Source organism: Tiliqua scincoides, chromosome 16 (assembly GCF_035046505.1).
Source record: "Tiliqua scincoides isolate rTilSci1 chromosome 16, rTilSci1.hap2, whole genome shotgun sequence".
NCBI lineage: Eukaryota > Metazoa > Chordata > Lepidosauria > Squamata > Scincidae > Tiliqua > Tiliqua scincoides.
The window spans coordinates 3,179,885-3,194,530 of NC_089836.1; the positions used below are offsets into that span (position 1 = coordinate 3,179,885).

Here is a 14,646-nt window from a genome sequence, read left to right on the forward strand (position 1 = left end):
GCAGCTACCACTGCCCCCCAGCAGCTGCTGCTTCCTCTTCTTCTTCTTCCTCTTCCTCCTCCTCCTGCAAAGCTCAGATCTCCTGATTAGCAGAGCTCCTCCTGGTTTCAGCACGTCTCTTTTCTCTCCTTCCACCTGCACTGCCCTCCCTTCTTGCATGAGAATGGGAGGAGGTGCGGAAAAGCCATCTGGATTGAGGCTGCAGGAACCCTTGCGCAGTACCCCCAGGCGCCTCCAGGTGGCGCTGGCAAGCTCTCCTCCGCCATGCACCACGGGACTTGTAGTCTTTTCCCTGATCCTTGCACATGGTTGCTCTATAGGAGGATGTGTGTGAATGTGTGCTTAGCTTTTTTTTTTTTTTTAAAGCAAACTTTTTAAAAAGCCTCTTTTGCAAACGGGGCCCTTGCAGAAGCCAGATCGGAATGAATTCCTCTGGTGTGCAAAGGTTGCATGGATGTAAAAAAAAAAAAAAAAAAATTCACTGCTTTCCTGTGCACCAAAGAGAGACAGGCTTTTGTGCAAAGGAACTTGGAGAGAGGCTGTTGTGTGTGCAAAAGCAAAGTTGGAGGCGGTGCATTTGCTGGAAGGGGAGGCAGGGAACCTTTTTTAGGAGCCACTGTAGGGAACACACAATAAATAAATAATTGAGATGCACAGCCAGCTAGTCTGGTAAGCAGATCAACAGCTTTGAGTGAGCTAAGCTGCCGCTAGCAAGGGAGGGAGGGAGGCAGGCAGGTCAGGAGAGATCAGAGGCTTGCATGCAGCAGGCTCTGTGGCGCAATGGATAGCGCATTGGACTTCTAGATCAATGACAGATGAAGTCATTCAAAGGTTGTGGGTTCGAGTCCCACCAGAGTCGTGTTTTGGGTCGTTTCCGCTCAACCCGTATTTAAAAAGAACTTGCAAAAAAAGAAAGAAAGAAAGAAAAGTTTACAAACAACACACCCAAGATCTGTGAAAGTCAATATTTAAAACATGCAAACAAACCTTGCTTTTGGGGGGTTGTTTTTTAACTTTCTTTTTTTCTTTTAAATGAAAAGAAAAAATTTAAATTTTCTTTTAAATTTTAAATGTTTTTTTTTTTTTTTTTAAAAATAATGTTTAGAAGAGACATGGAATCCTCACAGAATGCCTGAAACAACAACAAAAACTAAATAGGAGAAGAAAAGACTGGTCTCTGCCCCAAAGAGCCTCCAATCAACAGTCTGAAGACAATCGGAGAACGGGCAGAGGCTCTATTAGGAAGGATGCTAACTGGCATTCATTAGGTAAACCCACCACATCCCTGTATGTGTACAACAGCATCAAACCCCCCTCCCTCCCCACACACACCGTACTGCTCATAAAGTCAGAGGCTAAACCAGGCTGCAAACCATAATAAATTAATTATATAAGTCCTCCATCCGTTTAAGTGGCACTTCATACAGCATATCAACCTCCTCCCCTATATAACAACAAAAGCTAAATAGAAATAGAAATGCTCTTCCAACTCCATCCTTCCAATTCAAAATTTCTCTTGTCTTGTGGGCTCCCTGAGGCATCTGGTGGACCACTGTGAGATGCAAGAAGCTGGACTAGATGGGCCTTTGGCCTGATCCAGCAGGGCTCTTCTTACGTGATGTTAAAATCCACAGTAACTCTGGACATTGGTTCACAACTGGCTCTGTCCCACTGACCAGGTAGGGTCAGCTCTTTCTCTGTGTACGTATCATCCATGTGCATAATTCAGGCCTCTGAAACCTGTTGCATCTTGCACATCCCCTCTAGAGGTCTGCGAAATGCCTCTTTAACTGAAGAAGCCCGTTATGTTGCAAGCCCAGACGCAATATATCAGAGAGAAATGAACGCAGTTGGCCAGATGCACCTTCTACCTGGAAAACCATCTTTATTTTTTATTATAATAATAAAGCTTCTTTTAAAACTTGGTAAAAACAATTGAGAATCATTTGTCTCCAACATTTGCTCAACTAATAAATCAGCCACAACAAAACAGAACCAATTTTTAATGAAGACACCACAATCCGCTAGACCAGTGGTTCTCACACATTTAGCACTGGGACCCACTTTTTAGAATGAGAATCTGTCAGGACCCACCAGAAGTGATGTCATGACTGGAAGTGACATTATCAGGAGGAGGCAGGAGGCAGGAGGCCTGGTCTAGAGGGTAGAGCCTCCGTCTGCCTGAAGATAACATCCACAAGGTCGCCAGCTCGAGGCCACCGGCACCGTGCGACCTTGGAGCAGCTGACAAGCTGAAGCCAAGCTATTCCATCTGCTCTGAGCATGGGAGGATGGAGGCCAGATCAGAACGAAACATCTGAATTTGTTGTGGCTCTTGAAAGATAGAGCCTTCTTTCAAATTGTAAAAATCCCTATTTAATAAGGGATTTAAATAAAGCCTGCCTATGTAAACCGCCTTGAATAAAGTCTTGAATAAAGACCAAGAAAGGCGGTATATAAATACCTGTTATTATCATCATCATCATCATCATCAAGGGGATAAGAATAGGCCCTCAGTTTGGCTGTACTTGTCGTAAGAGGCGACTGAACAGCCACCGGGTAGATGGGACTCGTCAGCCTGGGAAGGCAGCTCATCTGAGAGAAGGAAAACTCTGATCCCAAACCTCCACTGCCTTGTGGCTACATCCAGTTACGGAAAAGGCTTCAGGAGTCAACCTCGAGGCAAAATCAGGAGCCGGAGTCCCTGGCTGAACACAGTCACGTTCTGGCAACTCCTGCGACGCCGCTGGAACCAACCGTATTGGCCTCTGCCTTTCCATTGGACCATTTCAGCGATGCGGAGAGGGGAGATTTGCTGCATGGGTAACAGCCTATCCTCCATACCTTCTTTACCCAGGCTTCGCGCACTGGAGAGGACACTCTGTTCCAGAACACTATTCAGAGTGCGATACCATAGTCTTCCAAGACTGAAGGATGCCAACATCATCATCATCAAGCAGGAAGATTTGGAACTATCCTAGTCTGCAAACCTACCTCCACTTAGCCAGCAGTAAGACCCATTGACTGCCATTGATCAAAGAATATACATAGTAGCTTGTTAAAAGTACAGGTCTGTAATGCTTGCCCAAATGCAGTCACATCCCATGGCAGCAGCAAGTCTAATAGATTAAAAATATTGAAATGAACGGAGACCCACCTGAAAAGGGCTTGCTACCCACCTGAAAAGGGCTTGCTACCCACCTGGTGGGTCCTGACCCATAGTTTGAGAAACACTAGTCTTCTCTACTGCAAAGGAACCTAATCCTTAAAAGATAGAAAAGGACACTGGTTGCTGGACACTGGACTCTGCTTGAGGCTGCAACCCGATGCATGCTTTCCTGGGAGTAAGTTCCACCGAACACAGCGGGGCTTGCGCCGGAGTAGGCATGCACGGAATTTCACTGTTAGTTAACCGCAGCAGGATTCATGACCCACTTTTGGGAGCTGGGTGTAGGAACGAGGGGGATGGATTAGCTTGGAAGGAGCAAAAGTTGATGAATAAGGGCGACGAGGCATTTTTTCATGGCTTTGTAACCGACAAAGGCGAGGCTTGTTCCCTCAAGCTACTATGATGCCTTGAGAAGCAAAGGTAGATCAAGGCACTGGTTCATAGAGGAGCCCATTATTAGATATGAAGTTGCAAGCCTGGAGATTCAGGTTTTGAAGGGTTGTTTTGGCCCTCCCCCCCGTCTCCAGTCACCTGCCAGCTCCACCACCTCCATTCAAAACTGAATGCACACTGGAGGTCCCCCTACCCCACCTGCGCCAATTGTTCTGAAAGGAGACAGTTCTTTTTTTCTGTCCCTCCAAAGTTGGCAGCCAGGTGGTCAGGCCCCTCCTGTAGACCTCGACTCCGATTTGGGGATACTTCTGGCGTTCCCCGATTGCAACTAGTGTGGGTGACAGCAAGGGGGCTCCATCCATTCCAAACCCTATTTACCAAGGGTTCGGGATCTATTTTGTGCTCTCCCACTCATCCTCCTGGTTCCATATTCTCCTAGTTTTGCCCTTGTAATGTTCCACGGGAGCAAGCTGTGAGCGTCTTTAAAAGGACAGCCCTTAACCCCAGCCTCGGTTTAAATCTCCAAGTGGGAGGGCTACACATCTAGCCTTTAACACACATCCCTTAAGCACAGGAGCATGAATGCCTAGGGCAGCGTTTCTCAAACTGTGGGTCGGGACACACTAGACAGACGCAAGCCCATTTCCAGTGGGTCCCCATTCATTTCATTTCAATGTGTATTTTATTTTTAATACATTTTTAAAAACAGCCAGCAACTGTTTGGGAGGGTTCTTTATTCTGGATAAATGTTTAAACTTACTGCAAACTTTGAATTTACTTAATCAAATTGGGTTCTGTTGTATGGTAGGTGTTAAAAATTTTCCTGCTTGATGATGTCACCTCTGGCCATGACATCACTGCCAAGTTAACGTCACTTCCGGTGGGTTTCGACTGATTGTCATTCTAAAAAGTGGGTCCCGCTGCTAAAAGATTTGAGAACCACTGGTCTAAGGGGCATGCACAGCGCACCCAGACTATCACTTCACACACTGTAGCTTCTGTTGTGTTGTTTTTTTGTGATAAAATGTCTAGATCAGAGGAAAAACATCCTCCCTATTTCACCAAGAGATGTAGGAATTGCTTGTTTTGTTAGCTGCTGCGGGCAAGATGTAAAGATATTTAATAGAAGGAAAATAAAACAATAAGGCATGTCAGCGTCACTAAAGTTCAACCCCACCTCTGTTGCTTCCAAGACCGCATTTTCAGCCCACAGCCTGCGTACCTCCATCCATCCATCCAAGCCAGCTGAAATTCAGCAGAGACAGGCAATATCTGGTCGGGAGCCACAAGAAGCTGAGCCAGCACTTTCTCCCCCTCTAGGCGTCTTCTAAGAACAATTTGCATTCTTAATAAATGCCAGAATCAGAAGCAAGTCTCAACTTCCACCCCCGAAAATTGAGTGTTTCTAATAAAATAGTTCCACTGACCAACGTCATCTGTGTGTAAACTTTTTTTCTCGGAATTTGGGAAATCACAGTTGCAGAGAACACAAAGATGCTCAGTGAAGGGGGGGCAGGAAGGTGGCTATGGAGAGAAAGGGGGAACGGGGCTTAGTTCAAATGACCCACCCCACCCCTCTGGTATTGTGAGCTTTGGTAAAGAAAAACAAAAACAATTCCTTCCTGGCTGTATCCAAAATTTCTCTGGAAGTCATGAGGACTAGAAAACTTATATTCTCGATAACCAAAAACTCTCAGTGTTTTCTCATGTATTGGCCAAAGGTCAAACTACATGTGAAGAGATGAGCTTAAAGCCAGAAATGAAAAAAAGACAGAGAATGCAGCCAGTGGACTGGGTGGGTGGAGGTCTGATGAAGATCAGAACTATGCAGTGTGGGGGTGTGTGGGGGGGGTGCTATTTGTCCATCAAAACTGCCCTCTTAGTCACCTGAGTTCAAATCCCTTCTTATCCACCACTTGGGTTCACTTGACCTACAGCCTCACTCAGCCTCAACTTTGTGCCTGTACAACGGGAATGTTAAGAACTGTTTATGTTTGTGGGGAAATGGAGCTTCCAGCAGTCATCTTCAGGCCCCCCCCCCAACCACAGGCCCTTCCTTAGTGCTTGTCCAAGATCCTCACAGGACTGTCGTGAAAGTGAATGGAACAGAGGCAATAAAGCAATATGGTTTTAGCAACATGAACCAGACAGATGGACAGTTTTATGTTCCCCCCACTGAACACACAACTGTCTCTACCGAGCAACTAAGGAAGTGTAACCATAACACTTGTTGGGTTCAACAACCAAATCCTTTTGAGGTGGGGGACAAAAAACATGTGCTGCTAAATGGACAGTCTCTCCATGGGATGAACCACAGATGCCCCAGAGCTGATCCAGCGCAAGCCATGCTTCACTTTGACTTCAGTCCGCGACATTGGTGAAGACGCTCTTCTTTAGTGGCATGAACTCACACCTGAATCGCCGGGGGTGGGAGAATCCCGATTTCATTGCGAAGGGACTCCACTGACTGCTCCCAGCGGCTCTCATAATAGTAATTCAGGATAAGGTTGGAGTTGATTCCGCTCCGGACGGCCCACGGGATGAGCTCGGTGGTCAGAATACGGAGCTTCCTGGATGGGGGATAAGGAAGAGAAAAGAATTGGCTTTCTTATCAGAGAAGCCCTCCGCTCTTAAGAAGGGACTCTAATCTCTTGATTATTTTAGCCATTCTCATTTAGAGACAACCTACCGGGCATTGAGACGGACAGGGCCAAACACAGCTCCCAAAATGCACATGGGCAGGCCAGTCTGGACAGCTTCAAACCACTTCACCGCAACTTCCCCTAGCGAGAAAAATAAATAATACAGGAGATGCTAAAAGAGGCAAATCTCTTGCCAGAAGCTGAGGAAGATCCTCCCTAATCCAGAAATACCTTTACTAAGACCGAGAAAAGTCACACAAAGGTGTAAACGGTAAAGTTTTGAGTTTTGCAAGACTCTGCAGCAGATGTTCAGCAAAGCCAGAAAACAAAAAAGGGGCAGGGAGTGAGAAGTGAGAAGCCCACTGGTCTTCAAGTGGTCAAGAGTTAGGACCCACCTCAAACCTCACCCTTTAAGGTGGCCACCTGTCTTCCCATTCACCCCTTGGGAAAGCCCAGAGGAAAATGGGTTAAACTGTCCGGCCAACAAGCAAGAAAGGTGGGCAAGGAAGGGCTCATGGTTCCTCTTTCTTTTCTCGCCCCTAACGGCGCTATTAATGCAGGGGCCACATCCGGCCAAGCAACACTTTTTGAAGTCACTGCAGGGCTGGACCTGTCTCACTGAGAGCCCAGCTGAGAGACAGAGAAAGACATACACAGCAATCGGCCCCTGAGTGGCAGATATTTTGCTCCGATTGTGACCGTCTTTTTAGAGCCATGTGCAAAATGCATACATTATTTGGGTGCAATTTGCAAGAGAGGAGATTTTGGCTGGACCTCATGAAGAAATTCACGGTGGTTTGGCAGTGGAACAGATTGCCGAGGGAGGGGGTGGATTCTCCCGCACCGAAGATCTTCAAGCAAAGGTGCTGGAGATTCTCTACGAGTGTTTCCTGATACAGGCAGGGGGGTTACCCTGCACATGCCCGATCTCGTCTGATCTTGGAAGCTAAGCAGGGTCAGGCCTGGTTAGTACTTGGATGGGAGACCGCCTGGGAATACCAGGTGCTGTAGGCCTATACCATGATCTCGGAAGCTAAGCAAGGTCAGGCCCGGTTAGTACTTGGATGGGAGACCGCCTGGGAATACCGGGTGCTGTAGGCTTATACCACAGTCTTTCGAGACTGAAGGTTGCCAACCAGGGGGGTTGGACTAGATGACCTTGGAGGTCCCTTCAAACTCTATGATTCTATTATTTCCTACAGTTCATCTGCTCTGGCCCTGAACAAAACTGGGCAGTGTGCTCCTGGCAGCTCAAAGTCTGGAGACCCCTGCCCTTAAGGGCTAGAAACTTGACCAGGGTTACTAAGCAAGAGATTGGCAGCTTGTCCCCCTACCTCTCATGTTGCATTGATGGGGAGGTTGGTGTGGTGGTGTCTGTGTCACAGAAAGGAGGAAATAAATATATGTCAAGGGCCCAGTTTTTCAGCCTCTACTGTCTTTGCTCAAAATAGCCAGCCCTGCAGGAGTTCACAGCCTTCTGCAACATTAGTCAGGCTTTTGCCGATTCTGAAGAACAGGGAATAGGGCAAAGGCAGTAGTGACTCATCCTTTCCCTGCCATGAACGTAGACCGCCATTGCTGGAGGCTCAGGGTTGATTGCACAACCCCACACCCCCACCCCGCGTTTCCCAGCTATACTTTAAAGGCAAAGCGGGCACCTCCACTCCACGTGGCATGGCTCTGTCTGGAAAGTAGGTGAAAGGCGACTGCCATCCCACAAACCATTGCCTAACTTTTAACAACATCTACAAAATCCTTCCTCCACTTTCAGTGCCCACACCATTTTAACAGATATTCAGCCAACAATATTTTCAGGGCCAGTGCCAGCTTTTTTGGGTGGGGCGGGGGCAGGTTTACATGGACATGAGCGCACCTGCCAGCTTCCTCCCACTCACCAGGCTGACCCACAAACTGGGCAGAGACAACCCAGCCTACACGTGGTTCACAAGCACTGCCAGAAGAGAACCCAGTGATTATGACAGTGTATACTGTATCACACACACACGTGACATTTACTACTGAGTGCAGGATTTACTACCAAGCATGGGATTCAAATATTTGTTTCTTTTCCTTAAGCTTCTAGTCCCTGTTGTTGTGAAGATAAGTCTTGAAAAATATATAGGAAATAATCTTCTGCGCAATCACATCCTCGGGAGAGCTGGGATGCATCACAAAGAAGGAATTTTGGCAGGCATATCGGTCCACTTTCCCACCTCATTCTTGTTTACCCAACTCCTATTGCTCAGGGCAGACACCTGCCCGGTTGATGCCCTAAAATCACGTGGCGGAGACTCATGAGTGCCTCGCCTACTCGTAGCTGCAATTCTAAATTGCAGCCTTCTCGCCTAGCAGTAAACAGTTCTAATTTGCAGTGAGCCGTCAGTGTCATTCTGGAGTGCAAACCCCTAAGATGTGGACTTGCCCCCCCTAAAACAGCAGGTGCACAATGGCTGCAACACGTGACAAGATAAGACTCTCGTCCTTACCCAGCATGTTGGTAGGCATGCCCAGGAGGGTGTGCATCAGATCGTGGACTTCCCGGTACCGCTGGATGACGTAGGCCAGCTCCTCGTCATCAATAAACTTGGTGGGCATCCTGGAGTCCGGAGTAACCCTCTGCCAATCAGAACAAAGGCAGGTTCGTGTATATTCTCTGCTCCAAAGACATACTGGGTTAAATGAATGCAGGTGTCCCCCAGTATCCACAGGGAACATATTCCTGCACACACAGATATGGAACATGGATAAAAGGGGACCCTATTTTTATACTGTACACAACATCCCCTGCTGCCCATTACCTGCCATTTTTTTCATAACCAAGCAGGCATGTTTCTTGCTTTTACTAACGCTAGAGCAGGAACACAACCGCCTGCCTGCTTCAGTCTACACAACAGAAGCAGGGGACACTAGGACCCTAAAGACACCTTAACAGGAAGCAGGAAGCTTCCTGTTAACATTCCGATCCGTGTCCCTCCAGCATGCAGGCTGGTTGCCTCCTTGTTGCTTTCTAGCATTTGTAAAAGGAAGAAAAATGCCTGCTTGGTGCTGAAGGAAATGGAAGATAATGGACACTGGGGGGGACGGGACACTGTGGATACAGAGGGGGTGCATGTCCAGGACAAGCTTGGCTGCATCAGAACAAAGCTCCACTGAGTTTAGCATCCACAATGCTCAATCAGATGCCTTCTCGACAATTATAAGTAGGTCTTGAAGGGGATAGCCTTTCAAGAGAGTGTTTTTTGGCTCGGGGACAGGGCACCGGATCTCCATGCAGAAGGTCCCAGGTTCAACCCACGACACCTCCAACTCGGGTTGGGAAAGACCCCCACTGGAAATCTTGGAGAGGAAGCGATGACCATACTTAACTAAATGGGCCGGGGCCTGACTTAGTAGAAGGCAGTCACATATGTCCCCACCGTTAGCCCCCAGCAATTCAAAGATACATTGCGCCTGATCATGGGGTGGGGGGTCCGTTTCCTTACAAAACAGAGCTGAGCTATGGCCATGTCTCTATAAATGTGGGCTCTTGCATACAGTCGGTTCATGGCAGTGCGCCCCCTGGATGGAGGTCACGGGAAGGAAGCCTTTCCAAGAAACCCTGCCTTATCGCTTGGCACTCACGTTATCATCCAGAAAGCGAATGTATTCCCGGCCAAAGGTCCCATCTGGAAGTCCTCGAAGTCCAGTGACGTCCAGTGTGGAGAGGCGTATCCGGGGTCGCTCTCTGGAACAAAGCAGCAATCAAGCCCAGTGAGCCCAGACTGTGAAATCTGGCTGGTTTTTGTGGCTCTCCAGGAAGCCACGGCTCACAGTTTGGGAACCACCACTTTAAGAACACTCATTTATGGTCCAGTTCAGATGCAACGGGAAACCACAGGTTCTTGCTCACACGGATGTGCCTCTGAGAGCCACAGCTCTGTGCGCTACCTACTCCCCGCCTCTCGCACATGATCACGCACCTTGCAGAGGCTTGTTCAGATACATCCGAACTGAGCCGCTATTAAGCATATTTAATTCCCACATGCGTCAGGGAGTGCGTGCTGCAGTCCCCCTCCCACTGAAATTCGCAAGGCAGAATATAGTAACATTGGTTGGAGCGCGCCATTGTTCTCGGACGGCACAAGCCGATACCTCAAGAGTCAGTCCCACTGATCTCAATTGCACCTGTTCACCCAGCATGGCATCTTTTCCTATGGCTCTTTGCTGTGGTCTCTCTTTTAAGAACATCAGAAGAGCCCTGCTGGATCAGGACAAAGACCCATCTAGCCCAGCTTCCTGCATCTCACAGTGGCCCACCACATGTTTCAGGGAGCCACACAAGACCACAAGCTCCCTGAGTCCTGTTGCCACTCCCTCGCACCCAGCATTTTCCTTCCTTCTAGCCCGCAAGCTACTCTGGGATACGGCACCATCTTCTCATTCCTTCTGCTACAGAAACTGCTCTGATAACCTTTTTTTTTCCTGAAAAGCAGTTGGCATCCTTCAGTCTCTGAAGACTATGGTGACACGCTCTGAATGGTGGTTCTGGAACAGAGTGTCCTCTCCAGTGCGCGAAGCCTGGGCAAGGTAGATATGGAGGACAGGCTGTTAGCCATGCAGCAAATCCCCCCTCTCCACGTCGCTGAAATGGTCCAATGGAAAGGCAGAGGCCAATACAGTTGGTTCCAGCGGCGTCGCAGGCGTTGCCAGAACGTGACTGTGTTCAGCCATGAACTGCCTCAGGGACTCCGGCTCCGGATTTTGCCTCGAGGTTGACTCCTGAAGCCTTTTCCATAACTGGATGTAGCCACAAGGCAGTGGAGGTTTGGGATCAGAGTTTTCCCTCTCTCAGATGAGCTGCCTTCCCAGGCTAATGGGTCCCATCTACCCGGTGGCTGTTTAGTCGCCTCTTACAACAAGTACAGCCAAACTGAGGGCCTATTCTTATCCCCAGCCCCCAGGGGAATGAAAAGCAGTACAGCAATATAATGAATTACCGTATAAAGCAACGTATTTTTTTTTTTTTAATATTGATAGCCCACCTTTTCCCATTGAAAGGAGGTGGCCAAAGTGGCTCACAATCATACATTAAAATAATAACATATTACGGTTTTTTTAAAAGTCACAATCATACTGTTGTTGGCAGCCTTCAGTCTCGAAAGACTATGGCATCGCGCTCTGAATGGTGGTTCTGGAACAGCGTCTAGTGTGGCTGAAAAGGCCGATTCATAAAACAAATTTTTAAAGAACAAATACTAAAAAAAGGAAATAAAAGGAAAGGAAATCATACATTTTTTTGTAATGCTAATTTTGTGCAATCTCTCAATCCCCCCCCCCCAGAATAAAAGGAGGATTTGTGTGTTTTAAAGATATAACTAATCCAACCTATGTGACCTTGAATAGGAATAGATGTCCTGACCCCATACAGTGCCGATCCTTGTAACACAATCTGTTTCTGGCTACAGGCTAAGAAAAGCCACGCTAACATACTGTAGAATCCGATAGCCCTCGGGGTCACTGCGCATCCTCTCCCGGAGCTTCTGCAGAGCTAGGAAGCCGGTCGTCTCCCCGAGAACAGCCACCATGTCTGAAGAAAGGGGTTGAGGAGCAAAAAGAGAGAGGAAAGTGAGCAAGGGAGAAGATAATTCACAAGTATTGAGTAACCAGCAAATCAAGGGCAGTCCTGGCTTTGAAGGAAACATCAGGCAAGGCCGTGTCGAGATCATTCATCTGCTCTTGATCTTGCTAACCAGATACTTCAAGCAGCTGGTCAACGTCCACTTTGAAGGAGTTGCCATTTTTGAGAAAGAACCATAAGAGGAAAGGGCAAAGACGGTGTTCATGGCTGGAGGGCAGGAGTGACATCATTAAGCAGGAAGTGACATCATTAAGCAGGTGATGGCCAGAAAGAAGCACTTTGTTCTCACCTAGAAACTCAGGAGCTGCGAATTTTCCAGAAGAGAAAATGTGCAAATCCTGTTCCTAATTTCAAGATACGAGACAGCCCAATTTTGGGAGAGCCCAATTTTAACGGAGGCTGGAAAAATGGCTTCTGGGAGCTTTTGAAAGCTGCTCCTGCTGGACCTTTCGAAAATCCAGCTGCTACTCCACCTTGCCTTTGGGTGCATCCCAGCCTCTCCTAGCCCAGCAGGGTTGGGCAAGTGCCAAGTAGTCACCCTATGGGCGTGAGAGCAAGTACCACTTGCCAAAACCGTTAAGTTACACTAGCGATTGAAAAGCACTGTCTTAAAGCCTTGCCGGTGGGGTTGAGCGGCATGTCCCCTGTTACCTGGGCTGAGAGGTGACAAGTGGTTGTTCCCTTTGTATCTTAGGGGGAAAAGCAGCAGCCTTTGCTGATCTATTGCCAACCACTCCAAAAAGGTACCATTGATCCTCCTCTGCCTTCTGCCTGACTCCACCCCCAGTGTTACACCACCAATTTCTGCCCACCGTTGCATTTGTGCAACAGGGATCAAATGTATATGCCTGTGGGCTGGGCAGAAATGGCTTAAAACAAGAAGTCAAAGCTCCAGCTCACCATGCCGGTAGGGATTGTAGAGAGCCATGAATGCTGAGCCGGCAGCCAGCAAGGCTTTTTGCAGGGCATTCGTTGGGATGTGGCTTGGATATAGCAGATGATGCTTTGGTTCATCCACTGGGCTCTCAGCAGCCAACTGTTGGCCTGTGTAGCAAACCTGGTGTCTTCTACCTATGGAGAGAAGTGGGCAGAAGCTCAACATGGTGAAACAAACGTGGCATTTCTGCTTGCTCCTAATTTCTGTGGCTCTTTCCACTCATGCTGAGATAGGGCGAAGGTATTGCCGGCGCACACTCACCCCACCAGGAATAGGGCTACACGTCTACTGCAGTTGTACTTATTGCACTGCCTGAGATCACACTACTACGCTACACCAGTGGTACTCGAGGTGGTCTCTGGTGGTACTTGCAGGACCCCGCCACCAGGAGTGTGATGCAGCAAACAGAGGTAAGAGGCTTGACTCCGAAGCATGCTCAAAAAGCCCTCTTGTCCACTCTGAGCCTCTTACTGGTGTTTGCCGCATCACAACCCAGTGGTAGCTGGTGATGATGTCATTGTCAGTTACTTCCAATGGCACATCAAATAGGTGGACTGTGTGAAGTGGTACGGCGGAAGAGAAACACTTTAACAACACTGCTGTTTGGGAGGATTTCCTGCTAGAGGCAGGGGGTTTGACTGGATGACCTTGTGGGTTCCCTTCTATGATTCTACAATTAACTCAGAAGTATGTCCCACAGTGTTCAACGGGGGCTTATTTGGGGGCTTACGCTTATGGGGCCAAGTGTATTTAAGATTGCAGCCTTACTCCTGAATATACAGAGAGAGAGAGAGAGAGAGAGAGAAAGAGAGAGAGAGAGAGTGCACTGCTGGAGGTTTTACTAATACAAAGCAATCCTATGCATGTTTACTTGGAAACAAGGCCAGCAGTGAGCTTTCTGCAGGGAAAGTACACACAAGGTTGCAACCCTAGAGATCCCGAGGTGGGGCTGAACATTAACCACGTGTTTCAAAAAGGCATGTCCAGTATTCCCCCAAGAGGCAAAACAGGGACATGATTTTATTGGAAGGGGGGGGTGAATAAGTGCTGTCCCAAGCAATGGGGAAGGATCAGGGAAAGGGGGGGGGACAGAACACAAAGGTACTTGCCTGTGACCACGTGGGAATCAAGAGCACTTCTCAGACTGAATAGCCAAGAGAGGGATTTGCCAGCCCTCCTGGGCAGAAACAGCCCCATGACTTCTTCTCCTTCTAAAATCAAAGGGAAATCAGGATGACTTGAGCAATGCCTTTGCAACACACCATGACACCTCCTGGGATTCTAATGCAAGGGGAACATGATGCTGCCAGCCAACTCCAGCACAGCAAAACACCAGCCCCCTCCAAGCACAGACCTGGTTGCACTTCCTGCTTGCAACTGATCTCCTGCAGGGCCAAGGCTTGCAAGAGAATCCAGAGAGATCAGTGGTCGGGGGGCGCCATCTGCTGGCAGCTGGAGAGCAAGTCAATGGGGAGAAATTCACACTTACCTGGGAGTAAGTCCCATTGAGTATAGTGGGATTTACTTCTGAGTAGACATGCCTAGGATTGGGCTGCAAGGCTGCAGTTCTAGCCACATTTTCCTGGGAATAAGCCCTATTGACTATAATGGAACTTAGTTCTCAGTATACATGCTTGGATTGGGCTCTAAGGTTGAAATGCTAGCCATACTTACCTGGGAGTAAGCCCCATTGAATACATTGGGACTTACTTCTGAGTAGACATGCTTGGATTAGGCTCTTAGGTTGCAATTCTACCCATACTTACCTGGGAGTAAGCCCCATTGGCTATAAGGGGGCTTACTTCTGAGTAGACATGCTTGCATTGGGCTCTGCGGCTGCACTCCTATCCACACTTACCAGGGAGTAAGCCCCATGGGCTACAAGGGG

At 48.2% G+C, this 14,646-nt stretch overlaps 1 protein-coding gene, 1 non-coding gene and 1 pseudogene across 2 annotated transcripts; 2 read left to right on the plus strand and 1 right to left on the minus strand.

Moving 5' to 3' along the window:
- The first annotated feature begins 766 nt into the window (after positions 1–766).
- TRNAR-UCU (transfer RNA arginine (anticodon UCU)) lies at positions 767–859 on the plus strand. Its single transcript has 2 exons — positions 767–803; positions 824–859. It is a non-coding gene; the product is annotated as a tRNA-Arg (tRNA).
- A 4,844-nt stretch (positions 860–5,703) lies between these two features.
- Positions 5,704–12,798, minus strand: COQ4 (coenzyme Q4). The gene is made up of 6 exons (XM_066610746.1): positions 12,722–12,798; positions 11,674–11,770; positions 9,826–9,928; positions 8,691–8,820; positions 6,252–6,345; positions 5,704–6,132 (listed from the first exon to the last, which is right to left on the minus strand). The coding sequence occupies exons 1-6, from the start codon at positions 12,747–12,749 to the stop codon at positions 5,970–5,972; spliced, it is 615 nt and encodes a 204-aa protein (XP_066466843.1). The 5' UTR covers positions 12,750–12,798; the 3' UTR covers positions 5,704–5,969.
- On the plus strand, positions 7,100–7,218 carry LOC136635811 (5S ribosomal RNA; annotated as a pseudogene).
- Positions 12,799–14,646: the final 1,848 nt, after the last annotated feature.